Below are 25,944 nucleotides of genomic sequence, written 5' to 3'. Positions count from 1 at the left end.
AACCATACTGGAACCACCATCCCTGCAGTTTATTGGAAAATTATGATAAGGAATTGTTGTTAAATGCATTTTAACAGAATTATGTTTCATTATTTTGGAGCAGTAGAGACAAATCAAGTGTGAAAAGCAGTGGCGTTGTTAGGCCATGGCGTCCGAGTCTTCAGCCCTGAATGTTTTATAAATAGCTCTGGATCTAAACATGTAGGTTATAAATCTATAAGAATATATAAGAAAAAATAAGAATAGGCTTAATAATGATTACAAAGCCTTGGATCTAATCTGTCGTTTTGTAATGTCTTGTAGTTGAGTGAATGTAATTAGTTTCATTCCACCACTGTTAACATGAATTGCCACATTAAACCATATTTTCAACTCTTGTCAACAGATTTTTAATAATATCAGTTTTGAAGCAATCTGTTCATATTCAACACTTAACTACTAACTGCTTGAATTTAAAACATCAAAATTCATAATTACTTGGGGAAAACAAAAGTTTTTAAGCATAAATAAGGGTGCATTAAGGGTGCAGAGTTCATTAAAAAAGCATCAAAATAGTGTCTGTTAATCAGGCCGAGTGCCCAATGTCTTCAAATTTCCAAAAATGCCGCTGGTAAAAAGGTATCAGTATGGACAAATATTCAGTTTTTGAATGGGAAACTTGTGTTGATGGTACACAGATAGGTTGGCACAATAGAGGTTATTTAAAGAAACTTTGGCCATAAAGTAAATCATTTATTAACAATGTTATACAATTAAATGAACTAGAGATTCTCAGTGACTTAAACCGCCCGTGACAATATTTCAGTTAATCAGTTTTAACCACAAAAAACTAATCACAGTGCTCATTTTCCACTATCAGCCTGAGAGTGCAGTTTTAAGTTTGGTCACTGATTTTAGCACCACTGCTTCATTAATCATTAATAAACTGTAATCTTTGTCTTTGTTCACCCAAGGGCAAAGGTCAAGGTGTGCAGAACTATAACAAGCAAAAGAAGCGACATGCTGTCAGCACATGTACCGCAACACAGTGTTAACATGAAAACAGCACATCATAAACTGTGCATGACGTTTTTTTTAACTATATTTCAAATGATTTAAACACTAAACCAATGCCATCACATCACATTTGTTCAATTTTAAAGCTGTAGTGAATTCACAGACATCGAGAAAATAAACACAGGGTTGTAAGGACTAAATTTTATTAAATGAATGTGACACAGCTTTTACAATCACTTTGTAGTCTTTTACCAGGTTTGTGCACGAGGAGCAAAGCACAAGAAACGCGTTTACAGACAGATCTCGACATTATGAGCCCTTTGGGTTGGCTAGTAGCTAAACAAATCCTAACCTAAGTGGAAGATGTTACTGGGGATTTCTAATTATTTTGATAGCACATTTCCAGTATCAAAATAAATACCACAGATAAGAAAGAGTGTCACACAAGATGTTAGTAACCCTGCCTACTAATCTTTGATTGCAATGACATTATAAAAACAGCGCAGTCAGTTCATTCATTTATTCTTCAAGTGACTTAATAAATTTATCATACGCAGCTTGATCCATGAGGCTGTCCAGTTCTTCAGGTTTTGCAATCGTCATCTTGATTAGCCACCCTGAAAAGCAGCAGTTCATATTTTTAAAAAATGGCCTCATGAACAAGCAGGTCTCTTATTCTGAACTGGCAACATGCCATCTATCTTTGCAACAAACCTACTGGGAGAAATGCTGAGGAAAAGAACAGTCACTGTGAGACGCTTACCCTCTGCATAGCAGGCTTTATTCACCAGTCCGGGGTTTTCTGCCAGCTCTGTGTTGATTTCAGTGACTTCTCCCGTCAGTGGTGAGTAGAGCTCACTGGCAGCCTTTACGCTTTCCAAGGCACCAAACTCCTCTACAACACAAAAACACAACAGACACTTCTTATCACACTACTGAACTCAATTACCATCAAAAACGTGCTGTGTATTCCTGGCTCTTACCCAGCTGCTCAAGACTTTGGCCAATTTCAGGAAGTCCACAGTAAACCACATCGCCTAATGCTTCCTGAAACAGCAGAACAAACTGTATGAATTACAAAGTATTATGTGAAAAGTATTAAAAAGCAGTACTCTGACAATGCCTTAAAGGAATACTTCACCCACAAAATAACTACTTGTAAATCAGTTAGTCATGCCATGTTATTTTGAGTTTGTGAGTTTTTTCATTCATGCCTCCGAGTAAAACTGCAAACATATCGACTGATTGAGAGACCACGTTTAACAATAGCAAGAACACATAAAAGCGTGCTTACAAACTTTCGCAAATTTGTGCAGAATAATCCGAGCCTCATTTATCCCGTCGTATGCTCAGTACTTTTCAAGACATGCATTTTCACGAAAAACCTTAGTATTGAAAACTGAACTGAAAGTGAAAAGTATCTATGCTCTCCTTAAAGTCAGACAAACATACAAATGGTCATTTTACAGGTGAAGTACTCTCTTGATGCATTTCTGTATTTTACTAAAATGATGAGGCTTTCTATATTCTATATTTGTTATGGTCAACAAATCTCATTGAATGAATTCATGAGCCTCTCGATACTTTATGACTCTCCCTGCCTGTGGTTCTAAATCCCCTTCCCATTTGTTTCTCCAGCTGTACAACTTAAAAAAAAATTATTATATATCTTTTAAAAAAAGCAATAACATTGAAAATATCCTGGGACTTTAGTTTCTGGAAAATATTACTCTAACAGTAGTAAAAAGTGCATCTGTTGGGGATTATTTTCAAACGCACATTAATACACATTTGGTGTTTGCAATTGTCTGACTCTTTTAACAAGTTTTTTTTAGTCGTTTTTAAACATTAATGAAGCTCAACGACACAGGAAAATAAGCTATATAGTATAAGCTATACAAATATGATGGTTGCTAGTAGGATCCTTTTATGTTTTAGTCTATTCGTGAAGTTTGTTGACATTACAGAATGTCACCAGATTTATTCTTTAATCTACTGATATTTTTTAAAGGAAGCACAGAGTCAGATCTGCAGGGCCATCAGTGAAGAAACAAATAGCAGTAAGAAATCAGAAATAATTTCTCTCAAATTTAAATCTATTGCAATACTATAACAATAAACTGACATTACTGCCACACAGAACTATACTGTATGTATCGTTCGTATTGTATCGTATTTATCGATGTACAGCACTTTGGGCAGCTCTGCTGTTTTTAAATGTGCTCTTATCATAAAGTACAGCTATATTATGATCAGCCTGATCAAACCGTCGAAGCAACGACCGAGACTGTTGTCTTCAACCAGATGTAAAACATTCTGACATTTATTCACACAATAAACTGGAAAATCTGTATTTTGGGATGAAGACACAATTTCAGGATTGCATTTGCATTTTATCTTAAAGAAAACAGTGTTTCTGTTGGCAGCAACTGGATGTTTTGTCCTAGGCCGTAAGAAATGACTATCAAGAACCTGTAAAATTTTTATCAAACCTGTATATTTTGGGCTACAATACAAAGCGGGTCAAATTGACTACTTCTATGCACTGTGTGTTGTGTATAGTGGCAACCATACACAGTATAAACTAGCTGTTATTATGTTATAATGTCCACGGTTTGCTGTATCAACGCAGCTGAACTAGTGGAACAAGCACAACTGATTCTAGTTTTCAGCCCTTATATGAGACTCAGTGTGGCGACTACTGCATGATACTCTACTCAGTGATGCATGATGGGAAAGCAAGCTAGTCCCAATGCCTCCTTACACAACATGTATGGAAGTAGACTAATGTGTGGACGACAAAGACCAAGGACCTCATTTATAGTATCAGACATATTTTAAAACTCTGTAGTCAAAATGTTCCTGTTAGAGAAACTTCACTCACTTTAACACTGAGCGGTCAAAGATAAGGAAACTATTTTGTGACCCTGGAACTGTTGATGCCATTTTAGACTCAACAAACTTTATTATTTAATTTTAAAGAACTGAAGAAACACTGACTTGGTCATTCTTAAATACAGTTCGTAATTTTATAACATTTCAATCGTGTCACTAGTGGATCTATAAGAGGAGATTACAAGACTCTGGAATACAATTCATATCAGACTAAAGACGTATAGATCTTTCAGTAATAACTTAAAACAACGGATGAGTAATACATACACGTGTAAGCTCTAAACTCTCTTTTTGCTGCTGCTATCTACATGTCCTGCTTGTTTGCAATTTTGTTCTGTGTGTACATATGTAATTATTGCCTCTATTAATTTGAACTGTGTCCTTTTCCTATCTTTAAACAGGATTATGTGCTTTTGCTTTGATGTATTTCAGGAAGCCTTTTAAACACGTCGGCCAAGGAGAACAGGTTGTTTTTTTAATCATGTGTATTTATTAATTTGCACTCTCTGTTCTTTTGCAAAAAAAAAATAGTAGTAGTCTGAAGTCTATAAAAGCTTATCAGTATTGTTTTCTCATTTGTTTATTAGGGCTACAGGCTGAGTGGTATTTTTTTTCTACTTTTCAAGATGCTGTGGGTACAACACACGGTCAGAGTCCTGCTCAAAGGTCACATTCACAAGTACAGTAGAAGTGCAGATTGATAAAGTCCACACTTTGCTCAGAAATAATCACATCTACAGTTTATGGGCATTTCTTTTTGAATGCAGCAGTGATATGAGGGTTAATGAATATAAACAGAGGCAGTAAAACTCTGCAAGGTGGACATAACTGAAAACTTTGAAACTTTAAACAATTGATGTTTGAAAATGCAAATAATTTCCTCTGCAGATATTACGTGTGCAGTGTCATTTTAGGAACGATCAACAACAAATGCAGTAGACTCTTAGTTTCTCCTTCATGTCTTCACATCATGATGCATCACAAGCAGCAGAGATGAAATCATTTGAACTTTAGATTTTGATACGGCAGCCAGTGTTGGAAATGAATAACACCTCCAAGTAGGAATAGCATTTGTTTCTCTAAAAGCTGCATTCAAAGCCAAAAGACATTCAGAGCTTTGAATGTCTATGTAGGCCTGCCCTTGATATTTTCTGCACAGCACTGCAGTTTTGTCGTAATCAATTGTCTCAACAATAGTCATAAAACTGTAAATAGTGTGTTATAGTACAGTCACTGCGGGTGAGGACAAAGGGCAGCACTGTACTGCACACATTAGTATATCACTATTTCTGTTAGGATGTCGGTACCAACCTCTGAACCAAGTGTGTCATAAATCAATAATTAGTAAGAAGACCCAACAACCTACCTGAGCATAGTTGCTGATACCCACTGTGCCAATTCCACCTTCCACTCGCACCCACTCGTGCTTATCTGTGAACTTTAGGGCTGCGGAGAGAAAAAGGGAAATCATTCAGCTTGGAACAGATTAATGAATTAGTGTGTGAGTCAACAAAATGAAACTATAAATCCTGAATATGACATGAATATATAGAGGGAGGTCCGCCAGGTGTTAAAGAAAACACAAAATTGGGACGTCCAAAGATCACATTACTGCACTGCATACCAAAGCTGATGAGAAGGCTGTTTTTGATGCAACACCATGTGCTGTTATTTAGAGATAAATAATCTGTACTTCAATGGTTGCAAAAACACAACCTCAGATATGAATCATGAGCATTTTGCAAGTGCAGTTTTATATCCTGAGCATCAGTGTTTTTTTTTTTCACAGAGAGGTGGAGGATCAGGTTGGGTCAGATGTGCAATCAAATAATAAGAGTTACAGTTAGAGCCTTTTGATACCAAGCTCATGCTGTCATCTTCGCAATGCCCGCAGGGAAGAGTCGCAATGCCTCAACAATTCCCAGTGTTGGCATCAGACCATGCAGAAAAATACAGGTTTGAACCAGATTGTGAACTGTGCAAGATGCTGATGCATGGCAGCAGAGAGCAGATTCACAATATTCCTGTTGTGACAGGCTATAGACGTGTTTTTCTATTTATAAAAATAGGTGAAAGCCTTTCAAAAAAAAAAAAAAAAAGCTTTAACGTATAAAAGAGTATAAGAATAATGAATGACAGCAACAATTAGGAGGAAAAAAATCAACTGTTTAAATTTTAGACAGTATGTACACATGAAAATTCATCACTCCACAAAGACTCGTGGCACATATCCAGGCTCACGCGTGACTTCTGTTTGATAAGCAACAACTTGGTGCACGAGACACTTAATTTGTATTTTATGGTCATAAATTAACATCCCAGTCTGGAGCTCGTGGTCCGTCTGTCTTTCAATGAAGACATAAAGCCTTTTTGTATACCTCAGCTAACACAACATGCCGCTGCTAAAGTTTTGGTAGTTGACAGGCTCCGAGTTAAAAACAAAGTTTGAGCTGCCCTCTTTGTCGCAATCCTCTGCTGGGAAAGTGACACTAACTGCGTGAGTTGTTTCGCCCATTACAGACACACAGGAATGTGTGACTAGCCCGCATGTTAGGAAGTAACATCACGGCTGATTTGGACAGCCATGGTGATCTGTTTTCGCTGTGTTTCTTACCTGTGGACAGGGCCGAGGTCGTGCTCAGTGTCCGCGGAGAGTCGCTCCTCCACAGCAGCCGAGTCGCTGAAAGCTGCGCTGCCGACGAGAGGTGAGGCAGTCTGGGAGAAAAGTTTGCAGAGAGGCACCGCAGCGCTGCTCTCATCGCCATCTTCACTCTGTGTGTGTGTGTGTGTGTGTGTCCACACTTGTCGGGTGCGCTTACACTTGACTACGGGAGCGAGCGCCATCCCACTGTTTGCGGGCTCCCGCCGGGAGGAGGAGAGCAGGGGTGGTGGGAGAGGAGGGAGGTCAACACGGGTTTAAAATCTACATGTGGCATCTAAAAATGTGTTATGTACTCACGTGAGAAAAAAAAAAAAATCATCTACTCTTTTTATTCAGAATCGACATTATCTCTTGAATTCAGAGAAAACATTGGAGAAATGTATCTTTTAGAAACTTTATCTCAGACTTTTGAGTAATAATCTCGTAATTCAGACAAAACAATGCATTTTTTTTTCCCCCATGAAAAATTTCCTCATAATTCTGAGATAATAATCTCGTTAATTACGAAATTCAGGCCGAAATTAGGAAATCTTTCTTCATAACTGAATGCATTATGCTTCTGTAATCTTTCGCTTGGTAATCTTTAAGGTCCAGTGTGTAGGATTCAGTGACATCTAGCGGTGAGATTGCAGAACTGAAATTTCTACAGTGCAAAGCAAGGTTTATACATTTGTAATAACAACTAGATACCAGATGCCAAGATGGCACACAAAAATGGAGTTCAAATGGAGTTGCTTGCATGGCATATACTCAGCTTTCAGGTTAACTTTTGGGGTTAAATATGTGCAGTTGTGTGGACGTTGCAGATTTTTAAATGCTTTTTCTCAGCTCCAGGAAAGTTTTACAGATAAAATGCAGAATTACAACTTGTAAGTCTATCACGTGATGCCATAGGGCCCAAAAAAATATTTCCCACAGTCTTACATTTTGAAAGGGACAAGTGATCATATTCTGTAAACTATTAGGCCCATAAAATATGTTGAATTTTGTTCTGAAAACAGACCACAGACATCACAAGTGAGAAAACAATGTTGACTCATTTGCATTTTATTCAGACACACCCATGTTGGAACTTCTTGGCAGAGGAACATTGAATTTGTGAAGCCTCAGACAAGGAATACAAGCAGACCAGGTAAAAACAGATGAATATACTGAGAACACTTAAAAAAAGGTGCTTGTGCTTTGTAATGTGGTGCGTCTACTCTGTATTTGGTAGCCAGAACCAAGCACCCCTTTAAGTATCTCAAAGTATAATAAAATATTAATATCCAAGTTTGCATACAGCAGGTCACTCATGACTTCCTGATCATATCATCCATTTACAGTTTGGATGACAATGAGGATTAAAATGTCTCCTTGCAATCTCAGAAGGAGGATGCAGCAAAGATGATTGCAAAAGTGTGAGAAATACAAAAAAAAAAAAGAAAGGAAAAAAGAAGCATTCGTTAACCAGTCAACCATGTTACTGAGAAGACGATTTCCCTTAACGATAGATCAAACCTTTGACAGACTAACATTGATAAAACAGAAAACTTTCAGGCTCCACTGATGACCACAGTGAGGTAAAGGCTCCTTCTCCAAACCGACTCCTGCACAGATCGGATAGCAGGAGAGGTCAGAGGTCATGTCATTAGACGGAGGTGCCCTCCGTGGGCGCTGATGTCTTATTATCGTCAGGCTTCATGGCTGGGAAGAGCAGCACCTCCTGTGAAAGAACAAAACTGTCAGCTGACACTTCTCCTCTTAAAACGTGTACACAAAAGAAGGTCACTCGGCCTGACGGATTTTGGCAGCTCGTGTGTGTGTGTGCATACTGTGCAAGAAATCTGATTTCTTGATGATGTCATTCTTAACCCATTGTTCCTTGTGTGTCTTTGATCTTGTGATCTGTTGTATTTGTATTTCATTCTGAGCAAAGCTTAAAGTCCTGTTGAAAGGATAATCAGCTGAGGGAGGATGACGTGGTTTCATATGCATGAGCGGCAACGAGCTGAACTTCTGATTTTATTTTGCTGCAACATATTACTTTGAATAGGTCCTTCTACGATACGATTTTGTGATTCATTGATTTAGGAAAGAAAATATTCAAGTTAGTTTTACTTTCTTGTTCTTTTTGACCCACTGTTAAAAGTGTATTTGCCCTATCGTAGCTCTCGCAGCACAGGTTAATGCTGCTACCTTTTGTTTTGTAATTGCACTACAAACTGTTTGCACTCTAAAACCTGTTTCTGCTGCTGTATTGTGTATCACGCATTACCTCATACATACAACCTGCCCTTCTTCTTTTTGCAAACACCACACTGCACCATATTGCACACGTTAATTTATGTTTTTTATGTCCTTGTTTTTCTATTTTCTTTTTGTCCTTTTACTGTTTGCACCATGGGTATGGAGAGAAACACAATTTTAATTCCTGTATGTCTAACAAACATGTCAGAATTGACAATAAAGATGACTTTGGCTTTTTACTTTTAATGTTGCTTTCAAGTGATGTGATATAAAAACACAAAAAGAGGCAATGACACAGTGGCCCACAAGGTGAAATCAATACCAGCCGACACACGATTGTCGCGCCTGTTAAAAAATACACAAAAAGTGGATGTGATAGTTTTGAGGAGAAAGCATGGCTTTTAAATCCGAGGCTGAAAAAATGGAGATCGAACAGTAAAACTAGGCAGCGCTGATCAAATATAAACAAAGATTGTGTTATTGATAGGATATTTCTCGCCTCAAATGTTTTCAGAAACATGTTTTAGCTTACTCTTTAACTATAAAACGAAATCCGGTCGGCCTCCATTGTTTTATATAAATCATTCGACATTAGGACACCCACCAGCCATAATGTAGAATTCTAGTAGCTGTAGTTTTCTACCTCTTGAGCAAAAACATAATTTTTCTTTGTTTTCTCTGGTCATGTAGCACCACTTTAAAAAATATTTGCATCTTTGTAACGCAGAGATAGCCTAGTTTTATGTGAGGACCAACTACATATCAGCGAAATGCTTCTTTAAAGGTACTATGCAGGAATTGTTGGTTACCATGTGTAAACAGCATTACCAGTGAAAGAGAAAGCAAACCCTAGATTCACTCTTGTTCACTGTATTTGAAATTTTTTTTCAGCACCGTGTCCTTAAATTCCAGAGCTTCCTCTTGAAAGCGTGCGGCTTAAGATCCGGCACCTGGTCATGAACTTTATATAAAGTCTCCACTTCATCTGCTCGCTGCACCCAGAGGCAGAGGGCAGGGTCTTTGCGGATAAATATTCCACCACACACTTCAAATCAGTCATATGTGGTGCCTGAGAGGAATTACATCTGCATGTGTCTATATATTGTTTTTTGTGGTAAATCCTACTTAGTATAACTCTGAAAGCTTTACCTTGATGTTGTTGGAGTCAGTGAGGAACATAGTGAGACGATCGATGCCCATCCCCCAGCCAGCGGTCGGTGGAAGTCCATATTCTAGGGCTGTGCAGAAGTTGTCGTCAACAAACATGGCTTCATCATCACCCTCAGCTTTGGCCTGGGAAAAAAAAAATCAAATCAAATTAACATGCACTAATGTGCATGCTCACACTGCACCAGTAAGGAGCATGAGCCTTTAGAAAAATGGGACTACGTACCAGTGTAGGATAAAGAAATATCTGTTTATGCATATATACACACCTTGGCTTGCTGTTCAAAAAGCTGCCTCTGTCGAATTGGATCATTCAACTCGGTGTAAGCATTGCAGATTTCCTTCTTCATCACAAAGAGCTCAAAACGCTCGGTTAGACCTTTCTGTGATCTGTGCCTGTCACAGGTGAAGAAATGTCAGTTTGAACCTTGAGCGTCACTTTTTTAAAGGATAAATATGAGGCTGAAACAAAGCGTTTCTTACCATTTTGCTAAGGGACTCATGATTTGAGGGTGGTCACAGATGAATGTGGGGCTGATACAAGTGACCTCAAGGAAATCTCCAACCATCTGTGAGAGGAGAAATGTAATTAGTTAAGAGCTCATAGTAGAAAAAAAATGTAGAGAAAGCAAAAAAAGGATGGTGATGTTAATCAGTAAAGCACCTTGTCAAGGAGGCGGGCAGTGGTTCTGGGTGGAGGACATTCAACTCCTTTCTGCACACACAGGTCGTCAAAGAATTTACGTGTCTCTGAAGACAAAAGGGTGAAAAAGAAATGCGAAGAGAAATCAGAAATCACTAAATTATTAATGAACTGCAATATAATACATATAACAGAAATGAAATAATGACATTAAAAGGAAAATAAAAAACATTTGTAAAAGAAAAAGTGAGAGCGATAAAGAGAATGTCACAGTCTTTCTTAATGGAGATAAAAAGGCTACAAATATTGCCACAAAGAAAAATCGATCTCTACGTTGCATGTGATTCTCACCATCGCTGTCGTAGCTGTCAGTAGGAGGGAACTTCACCCCCATGATCTTCTCGAGGTCGTGTGTCATGCTCACTCTTCTGAATGGCGGTGTGAAGTCAATCTCATAGGCCTGTCCCTCCGGACCATCAGGGTGGTAAGTGACCTTGTATCCTCCAGTGATGTGCTTCACCATCCCTGAAGCAAAGAGGGAACTACTTTGTTAAGGAGAACAGTTTTCCTGTTTGTCCCAAAGCGTCTAAATGACTCAACTGAGAAGGCACTGAGAAAAAATGGTGCTCTGGCCAATTCATATATTTAAATATAGAATAAATCCCTGTTGTAATAGTGCCATACTTAGTGACATGAGCTCCTTTTGCATTGCCTGTTCAAGGCGACAATGTAGCACTGTTATTCCATCTCACATCCTCTTTAAAAGGTCCAATCACCGAATGGGGGATCACATTTTCTTGCATTTAAAGGCCTGTGTCCACATGGCAGTTTTTTTCTCAGGGCTGGCTATTCCAACTTTTCCTAATGACAGAGCAAAAGTCCAGTGTCTTGTGCTCCAGCTTTTCTGTTAGTCTGCTCCCAGTGCTTTGGGTTGAAAATGTTTAAACTTTTCATCAAGGTGTTGGTGATGTCGCTGCCGATCCTTTAGCTAGACGACTGCTCCAACAAAGACAGAAAGCCCATTTGTGGGAGCACATCAGCCAGCGAACCCTGGATGTTGCTTGTGAGCGTTGTGCTTTTACCACTGTAAAAATGCTAGATTGCTAATGTTAATGTCAAGATATTGTTGTCATAGAAACAAAAAACTAAGGCAGCACATTATTAAAGAAAGTACTGGGAGTGCTTTTTCATGGAGCGCTGGGATGAAGTGCTCCCCCGCAGTGCCCTGCCACCGCTTTTCTTCCAAAGCCAAATGCTATGTGGACTCAGGTCCTACGCCAGCGGCAGAGGTAGTAACTCTGTATAAAAAGTGTGAGCTGACAGGACAGGGAAAGTGTGTCATTTTGTGATATTATACTATGTGTGCAACGAATCACTGGCAGATTTAAAAAGGAGCTAGCAGCAGTAAAATAAAAAAAGAAGAACAGAAGCCGCAAAATGGGAACAACAGGTTCTGGGAGCTCCGAGCAGAGGACAAAATCAGCAGCCATAAAAAAGGGATGGCAAAGGATTATTATGACATTATGCCATTTTTATGTTTTTAAATACGCTGCCAGACACATATGTTATATGGAACACTAAAAAGCGTGGCGGTTTACAGGACAGGGCTGTCAGTTACAACTGACTAACAGAATTTTAAAGGGCACGCTGGAGCAAACTGTATCTTCTTTAAAAAACTGCCAAAAGCTTTTTGCTTGACAAGTTAGCAAGCTTCCTATAAACTATTTCTCATGCTGTTTTCACTCACCTGAGAGTAATTTCTCTGTGATTTCCATCAAGTCATGGTAATCTGCATATGCCATGTAAAATTCACAGGTGGTGAACTCTGGATTGTGAGTAAGATCGATGCCTTCATTCCTGAACTGACGGCCGATCTCATACACTCTGTCTAGTCCACCAACCACAAGCATCTGTGAAAGCGATATGATGTACAGGGTTAATTTTTCAGCATTTGACAAATGTACAAAATATTCACACGCCCCATTTGAATTTGTCATAGAAGGCTGCACATTACCTTGTGGTAAAGCTCAGGCGCGATCCTCATGTACAGGTTCATATCCAGCTCGTTGTGGTAAGTAACAAACGGACGGGCCACTGCTCCACCAGGAATAATGTTCATCATTGGTGTCTCAATCTAAAGTAACAACAAACATGAATCAACAAAGCTAGCTTACACTGACTAATTCTAACTGCCTCAAATGTGGAACAAATTTACAAACTATTACAGCACTACAAAATCACAATTTTATACCAATTCACATATAACTTTGTGTAAACAACCTCTTTTCCACTCAGGCTAAGACTTCAACTGATTTATTGTGTAACAATGTCAACTTTTATGTCTCAATATGGTCAAAATACAATTTTTTACCTCCAAAAATCCCAGCTGGTCCAGGAAGCTGCGCAGGTATGTGATGATTTTTGCTCGGGTTATAAACTTTTGCCTTACGTAGTCATTGAGGATCAGATCCAAGTAGCGCTGGCGGAATCGGGTTTCCTTTGAGAGAAAAATTACACAGTCATAAGAAAAAACAATGGGTCAATTTGTCTTCTTTCCATAACCCCAGACTACTGAGAGCAAATTCACAGTAAGATTAGTGTGACTTTTACACTTTTGTGACACTGCAACCGGGGCTGACTGATTTCTGAAGGAAAAAAAACAAACAAAACACTAATTTAAAGAGAGGAGAAGGGATTTTAACAAAATCAAAATCACCTTTGCTTATCATTAAGCTGGTTAGAGGAGAAATTAGAATCCTGTGTCCTTATCTATTTCTGAAAAGACAACAATCGTTCAGGGAACATTGTACCAGATAAACTGGAATCTTCCCTTTATGCACGAGCAAAAACAAGACTGTCAACATTACAGGGTAGAAATTGGCAAGTCACAGAAACAACTCAGCAATATATGTGACAGTGCAGTTTGCAGCAAGGCTGAGTTTGAGCTGCTCCCATCTGGCCGCCGATTAAGGGTCCCGAGCCCGGGCGTAACATTTATAGAAAGTCCTCTATTCCATTTGCCATTCAGGCCAAGAACACTGAATAACTGTATTGAGGAAAACTACTATTTTGTAAGACGTGCTCTATTTTATTATCCATTTATATTTTATATAATGTATTGCTCCTACCTGCCTGTTTGCACCATTGCATTTTGTATACTGTTCTTTTGTGTGTTTTTTTTATTGTTGTATTGTTTTATGTTTTTGTATGCCACTTTTCTGTGTCCAAGTGAAGCCAAAGACCGATTTCCACTGAGGTAAGCAATAAAATCTCTCTAGCTCTTTCTATCTACTTATTGAGAGATCAAACTTTGACTTATCATAGCAGGAAAAACATAAATGCATCTTCTTACATTCATTTCTATAACTCTATTCCATTTTAGGTGTGCCAGTACGCCATACAAGTGGGACAGATATAAAGGATGTCACTGCATGTGAAAGTCAGCTCACATACTGCTCCTTTGTTAGCAGCAGTCATCATCTATCATGTATTCGGTGGAAAGAAAACGCAACTATAGACAGTGCTACACTCTCTACACAGAGGTGCAGTGCAATCGACTACAGAAGATAAAGATAGGTATTAAGTCCGACTGTCCAACAGGAGAAAACCAACATAACAGTGTTTTCCTCCACATATTACAGCCCCACTATGCTTTTGTTTCATTCGCGTTTATTTGTTTCTCAATGATGGTGAGAAGGTAGTGTCATTAAAAAAAGTCCCGTCTTTGCTGCCCCTCTATACCACAGCCGTGGCACTTACGTGTCATTGATACGCGTAATATGCAGTGATCATTAATGTCATTAGTTAGACCTGTGTTTGACAACTCAGACTTAAATGCTTCAGAAATAATTCATCACTGCCCTAAATGCAAAGAAAATGATGAGATGTAGAACGGATGCCTCTGCTTTATGCAGTCTACTTTCACTTTCACACCTAATTGTTGTATTTGCAGAAACGTGGTTTAGTTTCTTTTAAAGAAAGTCGACAAAATTGTATGGCATCTCTCATTGACTCAGAGTTTCTAATCACATTGGGCATTACCTTATCTTTGAGGCCAAAGTGGAGGTGGGGCAACATGTGCAAACATGGTGAAAGAAGTGTCATCTCGATGGGAATGATGCTCAGCTCCCCCTTTTTGGTTTTCCCCGGGTTACCGCGAACACCGATAATATCACCACGACGCAGTTTGTTGTTGATGGCCACAAAGGCATCCTCGGACTTGTAGTTCCTGACAGAGTAAGAGAGGTTACACAGAAATGAACTCCCTGCACTCTTAAAGAGGAAGTCCCTCTAAATTGAGAACTCCATAGCTGAGAAAAACTCAATGAATATCTGTGAAGAGGAGCTACTCCCTTGCAAAGCCAGAAACCAGAGAAGTAAGTCTCAAACTTGCACTGTCAAAGAGTATGAAGTCTGGAGCTGCTCCATAGACAATGAATGTGAGCCTGATTTTGTGGACCCACAGAATGTTTGTTTTCTGTTTTACACCCAAATGAGCTATTTTTATTGCAGAGTTCTCAGATATGGAACAGAAATTGTACTCATATACTCAGAACGTTTCCCTGGGTGCTCTCAGTATCATTTATAACATATTTCACCATTCACTTTCTATGGAGCAGTTCCAGACATTATATCCCAAGACATCACAAATTTGAGCTTTTGCGCTCTGCTGTTTGGTTTTGGGAGAGAGTAAACTAATGTTTTGACTGACTTAGACCACAATGATAACATGTATGAATTTTGAAACTGAGCGTAGTTCCTCTTTCAGTATCCACAAGAAGAAAAACAAAATAAGTGTGATGATATACTGAATGACATTTCACAACACAAAAATGTGATATCTATTGGAAACTAGCACATAATCAGGTGATCTTGATGATGAGTAGAGTGGTTCTGTATAATTCGCAGTCTGTGTTTTTGGGCTGCAAGTGGCCAGTGAATTCAACCATTACCAGTATGGACATTTTCTGCAGTAACCAGCATTAACTCAGTGTGTGACATCATAAAACTTCCCAAGAACTCAAACAAGTTTGACTAATCCTCCTCAACACCCTCTTTTACTGCGTCACACCAAGTAAAATTATTAGGGCTGAATGATATGCTCAAAAAATGTTGCAATCTATCTGAATCTATATCTGTTTATAGTCATGGTGCCTCTAAATATCAGTATAAATTTTGTTTTTTGACCATGGCTATAATTCTGTACCTTGAGTTCGCCATGACTTGCAACTTGACGCCTTCGCCTCTCAGGTCATAGAAAATCAACTTGGCACCAGAAGCCCTCTTGGCATGGACACGGCCTGTTAAACATAAATCAAGTTCAAGGAGAGATCTACCGCTGGATTACACTGCACATAAAAAATGGAAAAATTCATTTAAGATCATAAAACGTTCATGGTACCTGATACATTGAGAACAATATCAGTCAGCTGATCTCCAGGCTGTAGATCACTGTATTTCTCAATGAACTCTGTGAGTGACAAGTCTACATGATACTTGTGAGGGTACGGGTCCTCCACTGTGCCCTTCAGTTCCTGGATGGCCTGGGTACGGATCTTGTAGTATTGCTGTGTAAGAGGGGAACAGATGATTGCATTTATAAAAATGGTTTATTTAAAATGTTTATGAGTAAACAGTATGATCATAAAAATCTCACATTTGGGTCAAGCGTGTCCTCATCCAATGCATTTTGCTCTCCTTGGTCGTTGCTTTCCTTCTTTTGCACCACTTGTTCTTTGAGCTTGGCTTCTTTTTCGGCCGCCTTCTTGTCGGCTTTCATTCGTCTCTTCAGCTCACTGATTAAAAAAAAAAGGGAAAACAAGCCATGCAAGATGAGTCTTAGGTTAGATATAAAATTTTGCTGGCAATGATGCAACTACAACTGAAATTGCAAGGATGTTCAAACTGTGCAACAAAATGTAACACAAATATATGATTTCCTCAATAAACACAAAGACAAGCACTCATGCAGAGAGGGAAAGGGGACCAGATTTTCTCTGATGACAAAAGGTTGGTTGTTTTTCTCATTGGAATGGAAAAGCCACCAACCTTTTGTCACCTCTCCAGCGGATCCCGTAAATTTGAGCTGGGACTGCAGCTGTACATGGGAGGGAACATTTTAACCACTGTCCCCTGACCCCAAAGGCTTGGCACAGCTGCTGCCTGGCTGCCCTGATCAGGCACAGCATGCTGAGCTACCACAGTCAGCAGACAGACCTGAGAAAATAGACATATATACAAAGACAGTGTAGCTTACAGCGTGTACAGCAAAGGCTGTCTTTGGTCCACTAAACAAAATTAAATACTGTTGGGAGATATAACTCCACAAGTCTGCACCAAGACCCTCATATGAGCACACATCCTGAAATTATCGTAAACATACTAGAAAATCAAAGTTAAACTTGTTGATGATTAAACACCAGATTAGGTTTACTTTTACTTTTTGTTATCAAGGGGTGTGCCAAATGACAACATAACGTTACCGCTAGCAAGTAATGGAAGTCAACGCAAACGAAGGACAACGCTGCTACTATTCGCTATTAATCTCTGCTAAGACGCATTTACACCCCTAGAAAAACAAATTATAAACTACTCTGCTTGAATAAAACGCCAAAATTTTAACATATCATACAGAAACCTGACAATTTGTCACAAGTAAAGGAGACCACACGATTTCAATGTGCGGAGGACATTTCTCCAACTGTTGTTATGGATCTTGTAGTTTTGCTAAGAAGTGAAAGGCGTAATCACGAATGGCTTCAGCCCACGTCAAAGACTACAACTACCAGTAACATACACGAACTGAATTCTGGGATATGTAGGCTCGTGGTATGCGTCCATATGGGCTCCTCACTTCGATATCATCCTCAGACGGGATGCAACGTCTAGTAGTAGTGCACAGGCTCATTGAAACGGCGATAACTCCTAAAACTACACAGTATTTGAGGAAAGTAACACCGCGTGAACAGTCGGGAGCGGTTAAAATGCGACAGGAGAAAGGAATAAGCTCACTTTTTGCTGAGTTTCTCTCCGTCCACCGCTGTTACGTCAGCCATGTTGTAGATACTGCGTTCAGAAAGATCAGCTGCCGCGCACGCGCCGCAAAAACGCGAGAATCCGGATGGCGCGTTTAGATATCTGTCGGAATTCAGAGCACCGTAAACAAAGGGAAATAATGAAGTGAAACAGCCCACCGCAGAGTTTGAGTAACACCCGTTTAAAATAAGAGCACGAAAACGAAGGCTGCAACTTTTTTAACTACCAAGAAAACAACACGCTCTTTATATAGTAGTAGCAGGGAGGGAGGGACATGTGTCCTGATAGTAGACACATGTCTATGGACACTACGGGAGGAGTCAGAGAGTTACTAAAAACGCCATTTATCCCCAAGGACCATCAAATATGACAGTTAAATTCAAAATACATAGCCTACTATGTGTTAGTCATAACTTTAAATTCAATTCAATTCAGCTGGCTTAATTAACCCAGGGTTTGAAGGGTTAACTATAGCATAATGTAAAACAGACCACTTTACTGTTATGTGTCTATATTCTACACAAATACACCATAAAACATTTAATTATGTGATATATTTTAAGCTTTTAATTCTCAACTCAGCTCTATAACTCAATCAACTCTCAAATAGGTTTTCAAAATCCCACTTGAAAATTTAATGCTAGTCATTTAGTTTAACACATGAAACCAATTGAATCCCTGAATAATGGAGGTATTAAATGAAAATATAGATAGCCGACTGACTCTGTCTTAACTAAAAATTAATTTTAAGATCTCTTTTCTACACACAGCCACTCCAAGGCAATAACTATATTATAGCCTATATGGTCAAATAAACTGAAAAAAAATAAATATATAAACTGCTTTTCTACAACACATAACAATGCACAACTGTCCAAAAATAATCATTAGCAAATGTAACTATAATCATAAATGAAATTAACAAATTGCCATTATTATTGCTACCAGTTGCAGTATTAGTGTACTGAAGTACGTATGTTGCGCTGCATGTGTCATTTTTGGAGACAGTAGTAGTCTAGTAGTAGTAGTAGTTTTCATTTATTGCTTATTTGTATGGTATAGTGTAGAGCTGTCATATATGGAAATGTGATTCTGCTCATTTTAATTCACACAAGAAATAAATACATGAATGTGTCATGAAGAGGACAGGTGTGGCAGCCTACCGTAAACTGTGTGTGCCGACTGTAGCAGAGTTCAGAAGGCTGAGGTGATGATCTCATGCATCAGTTGCCACAACTTTCATCATTTGGTTTACAGCTTGTTTACAATCTCAGTCAATTACATTTTAATACCTCTTTCCCAGTGTTGCACCAGAACTAGTAATATATTATCCTGTAAAATGGTAAAACTGTCTTTTAAAATCTCATTGATACTGTATATTTACGAAGAAGTCTGATTTCAATCATTAAAAATAAGATAAAAATCAAAACATTCCCATTATATATTTAGAGCATATCACATTCTGTGGGGGACAGGAACCCTTCTCAATACCCCAAAATCTCATCGTAAAGCTGGCATTTTTTATTATTTTTCCATGTATTACATCAAAATACAGGGATGACTTCTTTTTAAAAAAAAAAACAAAAAAAAAAAACTGAAGGCTTTATGAAGGCAGATTTTGCAGGCACCTTTTCATGGCTCTGAAAACAAAATAACTAGACCACAGAGAGGGACATTTACAATTTTTGGCTGTTACATCTTCAAAATAATGTTTGCTTTAAGAATGTTAAATAAAAAATAAAGAGCTGTTTACAAGCTGTAATGAAGTGGCTACATTTTGTCACAACACTGTTTCTCTGCTTATAGATGATATGAAATATCAACATATGCACTTCTGTTAAGACAAATATCAGTCACAGGCAGTTAACTTTACTTGGTTCAGGGCAGGTGCTTTGGCTTGGTAGTAACTAAATCTGAAACTGAAAACACTTGAGTAGGAATTTAAAAAAAAGCTTTTTATATATATTTTTTACATGTTTATCTTCGTCCTACAGCCAAGTATTCTTTTAAAGTATCTTACACCAAAAACCACGAAATAAAAGCTCAAAGGCTTCATATTTCAAGAATATATGTTTAATATAGATAGCAGCAAAGTTTACAGAAATTTAATTGCAAGAGAATAAAAACATCCCAACAAAAGCAAAATAGGAAGAAAGTTTCCAAGGGTGATTATTATTGTTCACATGGTTAGAAAAAAAAGTTTCAGACCCAAAATAGGCTGTTTACTAGAGGAGTGGTTCACTTGTGTCAGGAGTGAAGAGACACTTTAAAAATGTTACAGAAGTGCAGATTAATCAAATGGAGTTTGGAAAATAACAATACCAGTCTCAGGAACTTTGGGACAAATTGAAACATGAAAAATGAAAATTAATGTTCTGTAGAGTTGTATAATTCATATTGTTCCAAAATAACAGAAAACAAATCTTTATTAGGAACCACTGCACCAATAAACAGTAAACCTGGATCCACATAAACCCTACAAGCAAGAAGGGAATAAAGACAAACAATTAGTGACCCTTGTTTCACCCAGAAAAAAAATCACAATTGAGATGCTTGTTAAGAAAAGGTATTTTGCATTTAACTAAAAGATTTAAAATTGGTTTCAGGCGGCACTCAAAGCATCAGAAAACATTTCAATAAGCAACATAAATAATAGAAAGAAAATCTACTTTGGTTTCTCCTTTATGCTGAAAATGGGAGATACTATTTAGAAAAATATATATTCAAAAACTAACAGATCTACATTTACAGTATATTAGCTGCATAGCAGTTTCAGGGAAATTTTCTCTGCATCTACGTTGTACAACATAAATGCAATGGATACTTCAATACAAACAAGTTAGATGCATGACAGAAATTGCACAACACGTTTATCAACCACAACCACATTTATCTGGTCACTGCTGTCGAGCATTTAAAGTACATTAAAGTCATATGGCTTAAAACATTCTAGTTAACGAGGGCTAATCATCACCAGCTGAACCAGCTGGCTATGAGACAGGCAACAATGGTAACAACACCAGTCTGCTCGCTACTATGAGATCTCCTCAAGGCACATACAATATCTACTAGTGTCTAAAGTGACATTTTTTTGGAGAGGGGGGTTTAAACACCAGTGATTGCAGATTAACAATTTATTGATATTAAATTAAAAGGCAATGTTAAAAGAAAACCACTTGTTCTATTGCAAGTAAAAGAAAGTTAGAGTCTGTAGCATCTTAAAGAAATGAGAACTTTTATAGACAGTCCCCCTCTTTTCCATACAGTTAGTGACCACTAAGTCACACTTTTACACATTTCTGATCTCCAGTTACATTGTAAATACACAAATGAGGAAACAGTAATTTCAAAAAAGTAATCACCTCCCCAGTTCGTGCATAAAAAAACATTCTGGATCTAAGCGAGACGTTTACAGCCATGCTGTATAATCACATTCAGTTCTATATTCATAGTAAAAATACTGAGATTTGTTGGTCCTGTTTTGAAGGATTCATGATTTTGACGGTAAAAAGTGTCTAACCATTTGGTCAAAAAGTACTACAGGGCCAGTGGTCCAATTATAAGGCCTAAACAAACACATGATATGTACATTAAGATGTATATTATTACAAAATCAGAAAAAAACAGAGTAACTGTGCACAGGAATGTACATAGTGTGCACAGCACTTTACTTTATCTTATTTAAAGGCATCTCAAACATCATCCCAAGGTGCCAGTTATTCTTTCCAGCAGGTTTGGGGGCCTAATCTATGGGAGCATAATGCATCAACTTGAGGAAGAAAATATTTTCCCAGTTATTTTTTCTTTCTTTTTATTAACAAGATTATTGTCTAAGAATTGAGAAAAGTTTTGATGGGAAAAACTGCTGTTTTTCGGAATGATTGAGGTAATAATCTCATAGGTTCTTGTTTTTCTACATTACAAAGATTATTACCTCACAAGTATGAGAAAAGTTTTAATGGAAAAAAAGTCCTTATTTTTCCTGAATTAAGAGATAATATTGTAGATTCTTGTTTTTATGAATGAAGATTATTATCTGACAATTGAGAGGAGAGTTTAAATTGGGGGGAAAACTATTGTATTCTGATTTAATGAAATAATAATTCTGTAAACTCAGATTTTTCTGAATTACAGTGATCATCTCATTAATTGAGGAAAAACAAAGCAGATTTTTTTTCTCAAGTGAATGCATTACTCTCCCATAAAAATCACATTGCTGTCATCAATACAGTTAGAGAGTCTACACACAACTATGATTAGGGGAAACAATTGAGAAAATAAACAACACACAAATAAATTAAATATGCTTCTCCTATGAGAGGCACAGGTACTACACAGATTTTAAAAAAAAGATCTAAACTTTGCAAAACAAACAAAAACAAATAAAATCATAAATACTCAACACTGGAAATCTTAGTTCTTCTGTTTCACAAGTTGAAGAAAGCCAATCACAGATAGCTCTTTTCTCCAAAGTCAGGTTTCCTTCAGGAGTAGGGTCCCTTTAAAAACCACTCACAGCCATTCAAACTGATACGCCGTAGTTTCTCAAATCACATTAGTCAAGTTTACATAATCTGACTTTAAAGAGTATAAAATGTAACGGTGTGTATGTGTTTCTAACAAACTGTACATAGAATAACAAGAAAACGACTGAGGTGTAAATCTGAGCTAATTCCGTCATCATCAGAGACCAGCCCTTGTTCACACATACACTTACAGTGACGCTAAAATGACACAAACATTTATTTTTTTGCCAAAATAAAACAACAAATAGAAAAGTGTGGCAGCAGGACATCATGCCTCACGATGAAATCAAAAAGGAACTAAAAACTCAACAGCCATGGAATTGGCCCGTCATCAGGGTTTATGCAAAGCAAGATTCGAGTCAAACTTTGGTCCTGAGGCCACTGGCCAACGGCATTTACAAGAAAACATGTAAAATGGGCTTCGTTCCTGCATGTTAATACCCTAACCTGCATGAGATGTATAATGTACAGTTTAAGCCGACAAACAGTTGCTTCTCATCAACATTCACTAAATCCATCACATTAATAAAACTAGTTAAAAAAGGCTCTTTTCCAGCTGGTTTAAGAATACTACTCCATTTCATGCGTGCCTGACGCAAAATGATGCCATCAAAATTACACTAGAACACATAATAATAATAATAATAATAATATAATGCTGTATGAAAATGAGTTATTTGTCAAGTGAAATAAGATAAATGGAATAAAAGTGTCTTGCTCCACATTTTTACTCATTTGTCCAGATTTCTAAGCTGGTTTTCAGACATAAATAATGTATGAGGTTATGGGAATGAATAGTTGATAGATGTAACAGCAAGTTAAAAAAAACTTTAAAAATATCTTCTTCACTGTAAACAATGAGGAAGAGGCGGCTGAAAAAAATAAACCTACATCACCTCTTGCAGGATTGTACTGTACCCTCGATGAGTAAAGTGGTCACAAAGAACAGCATTGTAAAGTGCTGAATATACATGTAAAAAAAGTATCGGCCAATATTCGTTATACTTTTACCACCACACTTTTTTTAAAAGTTTAATCTCCTTGTAATGTATTAAAAGGAGAATCTGTTCTCAAGAGTAGGAAACTGAAAGTGTGGTTTTGATGAATACAGACTAAATGTTAGCCTAAAAATGTTTGCTTGCCTAGATTTCAAAGTGTTATCTGTACACTGTAGTGGAGATGGTAAATAACCTCAAACTGAAAGATATGTTTTGCAGCTGCAAGGTGACAATCTTAACTGCACCACCACACCAACAGCTGTTGGCTGTACAACAAATATTCTTTTATAGGTACAACTGTACAGAGCTAGAAAGGTTACAGTAAGTTTTGGCATCGAAAATCATATTTGGCATTGAAAAAAACCTCCATTAGCACTGGTAGAAGTACACCTGAAAAATAAATTACAGCCATTAAAAATATAAAATTTGTGTGCGTTCTGATTTGTTTTTCGATCACAATTTTCCAATTTTTATTAATGTCACTCTAAAGGAACTGCATTTGTGGTGGCCCACCATGATTAAGACATCTGCCACCACAAACAGATTTCTCTTTTTGGAGCTGGATCATTTATTAAGAGTGTTGGAGCGCAGAGCATATTCTGGGCACAGATGGAGCAGTAGAACGTTAAGTGCAATGAAAGTGAAATTTAACCGTTCATTCTGCTGGGTCTAAAAGTTGCATTCACTTGTAGCAGCTGCTCCTCACATCCATTGGTCTGATCAGCTCTGAACAAATCAATGAATAAATTATCCAACCCGTGAGTCACTAACTGCTGCTGAGAAAAAAACATGACTCATGGAGAGCTCCACCTGCACTACAATCCTCAGACTTTAGAGAGGACACACACACACACATCCACCACACACTCACACACTCTAATTCTGTGGGAAACACTTTGCAGATTCTCTTTAAATCATTTTGTCATTGCTCCTCCCTTTAAGCAACAGAAAGTTTGGTTAAAAAAGACACTAAAACAGTAGTGTCATGATGAAAAAAAAAACAATTTAAAAAAAAACATCAGATGCAAAAAATATTTTAAAAAATAAAACACATTTTAATACCTGTGTTTAATCTTTCAGAAGAACTTTTTTTAGTGCCAGTGTTTCCTTGTTCAATGCCAAATTTTGATTTGTAATGCCATAATTTACTGCTCCACATCACGGCACCAAAAAAGTCCGAAAAGGATAAGATGTCTTATTTAGCCAGGCCACTTGTAGACAGCAACAAAATGCTGCATTACTTCAGTTATACATCTACTGAGCTCGTTTTCTCTCTACATCTTATCATTAATGACAACCAAAGTCAATTTGTTGGCTATCAGAGACAGCTAGAGTAAATATTCATATTATCAGGTGCAATGTAGGTTGGAATAATCAGCATCCACATATTAGACACGTGCTTGTAACTACACATCAGATCAGCGCAGGAATCTTTTCTACTTTTCTTTTAACTTACATTTCTCTACCTAATCTCTACCCGCTAACCTTCTTTTAATACCTTTCTGCACTGCTGGGTGGAAATCATTTTCAAACCAGCAGCGACCTTCCACATCTTCACTGTATTCAGCTATACGTACCACAGTCCATCTAAACATTTCTGCTCTACCACACACTCCACCTTCCTTTCAATGAAAAAATACAAAAGGAGTATTAAAGGGAACACTATTCATGGAAACCACTAAACACTTTGGAGAACACTTTAGAAAACACCACGAGAAGTGAAAGACGCGGCACATAAAATCACTGACAAAATATCTACAGATAAACACAACACTTCACAAGTTCAATGAATAACAAGACCACTAAGTTATTGTACTTTTGGAGGAAAGGTTGAAGAAAATCCCCAAATGGTGCATTTCTCTCAGAACAGTAAATCATAATCTGTCTGTTCTCACCTGGAGTCTATCCAATTCTACACGTTTGTTACAATGGGGATTCAATCAGTCAAGTCAAAATGAGATATTGACTTTTTGCAGCCAGCCCACATTCTTAGTTCACTGTCTGGATTTGAATTTGTCCAGTTTGTCCTTAACAATCAGATAACAGATACCATACATGCCACTCTGGAGAATAACCATGAGGACAATTTCAGGAGTACGAGACTGACTCAGCAAAGCTAGCAGCAGCTTCACTGCTCTTTCCTAATAAATCCTCAGACCTGAAGTAGACCAAATAATTTTTTTAGTTGGGCAGAGAAATATTTGGTAATCAGAACTTCATGATGCGGGGGTTATTCACAAATCTTTTACTGCATGTGCTTATCAGCACATTTTACATTTATTCTGTGTATCAAAATAAAAGAAAAATCTGTATGAAGGTTAGAACGAACGAGTTAAGTTGCTTCCTGGCTCCTGCAGGCTGACCAGCAGGTCATCAATCTTCTCCATGTTCTGAGAGGCAGTCATGCTGTTCTGCACAGGCCCAGACTGAGACAGGGACTGGCTGAGCAGGGACTGGATGTGTGCATCACTCTCTCTTTGGTTCTGACCAGACTGGCTGATGGCTATAATCTGATCCGACAGCGTGTTTCCTGAAGTGTTCATCAGCTGGCCACATTCTGCAAGAGAGGGAACAGAAAAAGCTGGTGAAAAATTAGTTTACAAACTCACACTTAGGCCCAATACAATTTCTTATTTTAACCTCTAACCCTCCTTTTCGCGTGCCCCATGCCCCTCAGAGCAGAGTCACAGTTATCTAAAATAAATATCTAAATCATTTACTTTAGTAAATGTTTTGGGCAAATTAAAAGGGGGTTTCTATTTTTCCGATTAAACAGATTTTCCATTCGGTTTC

General features: G+C 37.8%; 3 protein-coding genes across 5 annotated transcripts in view; all 3 read right to left on the bottom strand.

Moving 5' to 3' along the window:
* Positions 1-1,182: 1,182 nt before the first annotated feature.
* Positions 1,183-6,716, bottom strand: gcshb (glycine cleavage system protein H (aminomethyl carrier), b). The gene is made up of 5 exons (XM_042488345.2): positions 6,506-6,716; positions 5,258-5,337; positions 1,980-2,043; positions 1,760-1,891; positions 1,183-1,613 (listed from the first exon to the last, which is right to left on the bottom strand). Exons 1-5 carry the CDS (start codon positions 6,654-6,656, stop codon positions 1,516-1,518), a joined length of 525 nt encoding a protein of 174 aa, XP_042344279.1. The 5' UTR covers positions 6,657-6,716; the 3' UTR covers positions 1,183-1,515.
* Positions 6,717-7,584: 868 nt separating this feature from the next.
* kars1 (lysyl-tRNA synthetase 1) lies at positions 7,585-17,806 on the bottom strand. 3 transcript variants are annotated; one of them, XM_088077639.1, is made up of 15 exons: positions 17,604-17,806; positions 16,641-16,808; positions 16,249-16,387; positions 15,994-16,159; positions 15,799-15,892; positions 14,634-14,820; positions 12,964-13,089; positions 12,607-12,726; positions 12,340-12,502; positions 10,944-11,117; positions 10,614-10,699; positions 10,433-10,518; positions 10,219-10,345; positions 9,932-10,075; positions 7,585-8,258 (listed from the first exon to the last, which is right to left on the bottom strand). In XM_088077639.1, the coding sequence occupies exons 2-15, from the start codon at positions 16,778-16,780 to the stop codon at positions 8,184-8,186; spliced, it is 1,827 nt and encodes a 608-aa protein (XP_087933765.1). In that variant the 5' UTR covers positions 16,781-16,808; positions 17,604-17,806; the 3' UTR covers positions 7,585-8,183. The 3 variants fall into 3 exon arrangements, with proteins under 3 accessions (XP_087933765.1, XP_087933770.1, XP_042345019.1); XM_088077644.1 differs by lacking the exon at positions 17,604-17,806 and adding an exon at positions 17,230-17,349; XM_042489085.2 differs by lacking the exon at positions 16,641-16,808 and having other exon boundaries at positions 17,604-17,805.
* A 1,878-nt stretch (positions 17,807-19,684) lies between these two features.
* Positions 19,685-25,944, bottom strand: part of nfat5b (nuclear factor of activated T cells 5b) — a 44,291-nt gene continuing 38,031 nt past the window's right edge. Inside the window, exon 13 of the mRNA XM_042488888.2 lies at positions 19,685-25,708. Within this exon, the coding sequence (XP_042344822.2) occupies positions 25,470-25,708 (239 nt within the window). The 3' untranslated portion in view covers positions 19,685-25,469. The remainder of the gene's footprint in view (positions 25,709-25,944) is intronic.

This window comes from Plectropomus leopardus, chromosome 1 (genome assembly GCF_026936395.1).
Source record: "Plectropomus leopardus strain MGB_pleo_1.0 chromosome 1, ASM2693639v1, whole genome shotgun sequence".
Classification (NCBI taxonomy): Eukaryota; Metazoa; Chordata; class Actinopteri; order Perciformes; family Serranidae; genus Plectropomus; species Plectropomus leopardus.
This window is presented reverse-complemented; position numbering and strand designations above follow the sequence as displayed.

Excerpts from the sequence above, each read along its gene's own strand:
- kars1 (XM_088077639.1), bottom strand. The coding sequence starts at position 16,780 with ATGCTGTGCCTGATCAGGGCAGCCAGGCAGCAGCTGTGCCAAGCCTTT. Across the intron at positions 12,503-12,606 it reads CGCCTGAGCTTTACCACAAG|ATGCTTGTGGTTGGTGGACT; the intron begins GTAATGTGCAGC and ends TCGCTTTCACAG. Across the intron at positions 10,076-10,218 it reads TTTTTGAACAGCAAGCCAAG|GCCAAAGCTGAGGGTGATGA; the intron begins GTGTGTATATAT and ends TTTTTTTCCCAG.
- gcshb (XM_042488345.2), bottom strand. The coding sequence starts at position 6,656 with ATGGCGATGAGAGCAGCGCTGCGGTGCCTCTCTGCAAACTTTTCTCCC. Across the intron at positions 5,338-6,505 it reads GACCTCGGCCCTGTCCACAG|CCCTAAAGTTCACAGATAAG; the intron begins GTAAGAAACACA and ends TTCTCTCCGCAG. Across the intron at positions 2,044-5,257 it reads GTATCAGCAACTATGCTCAG|GAAGCATTAGGCGATGTGGT; the intron begins GTAGGTTGTTGG and ends CTGCTGTTTCAG.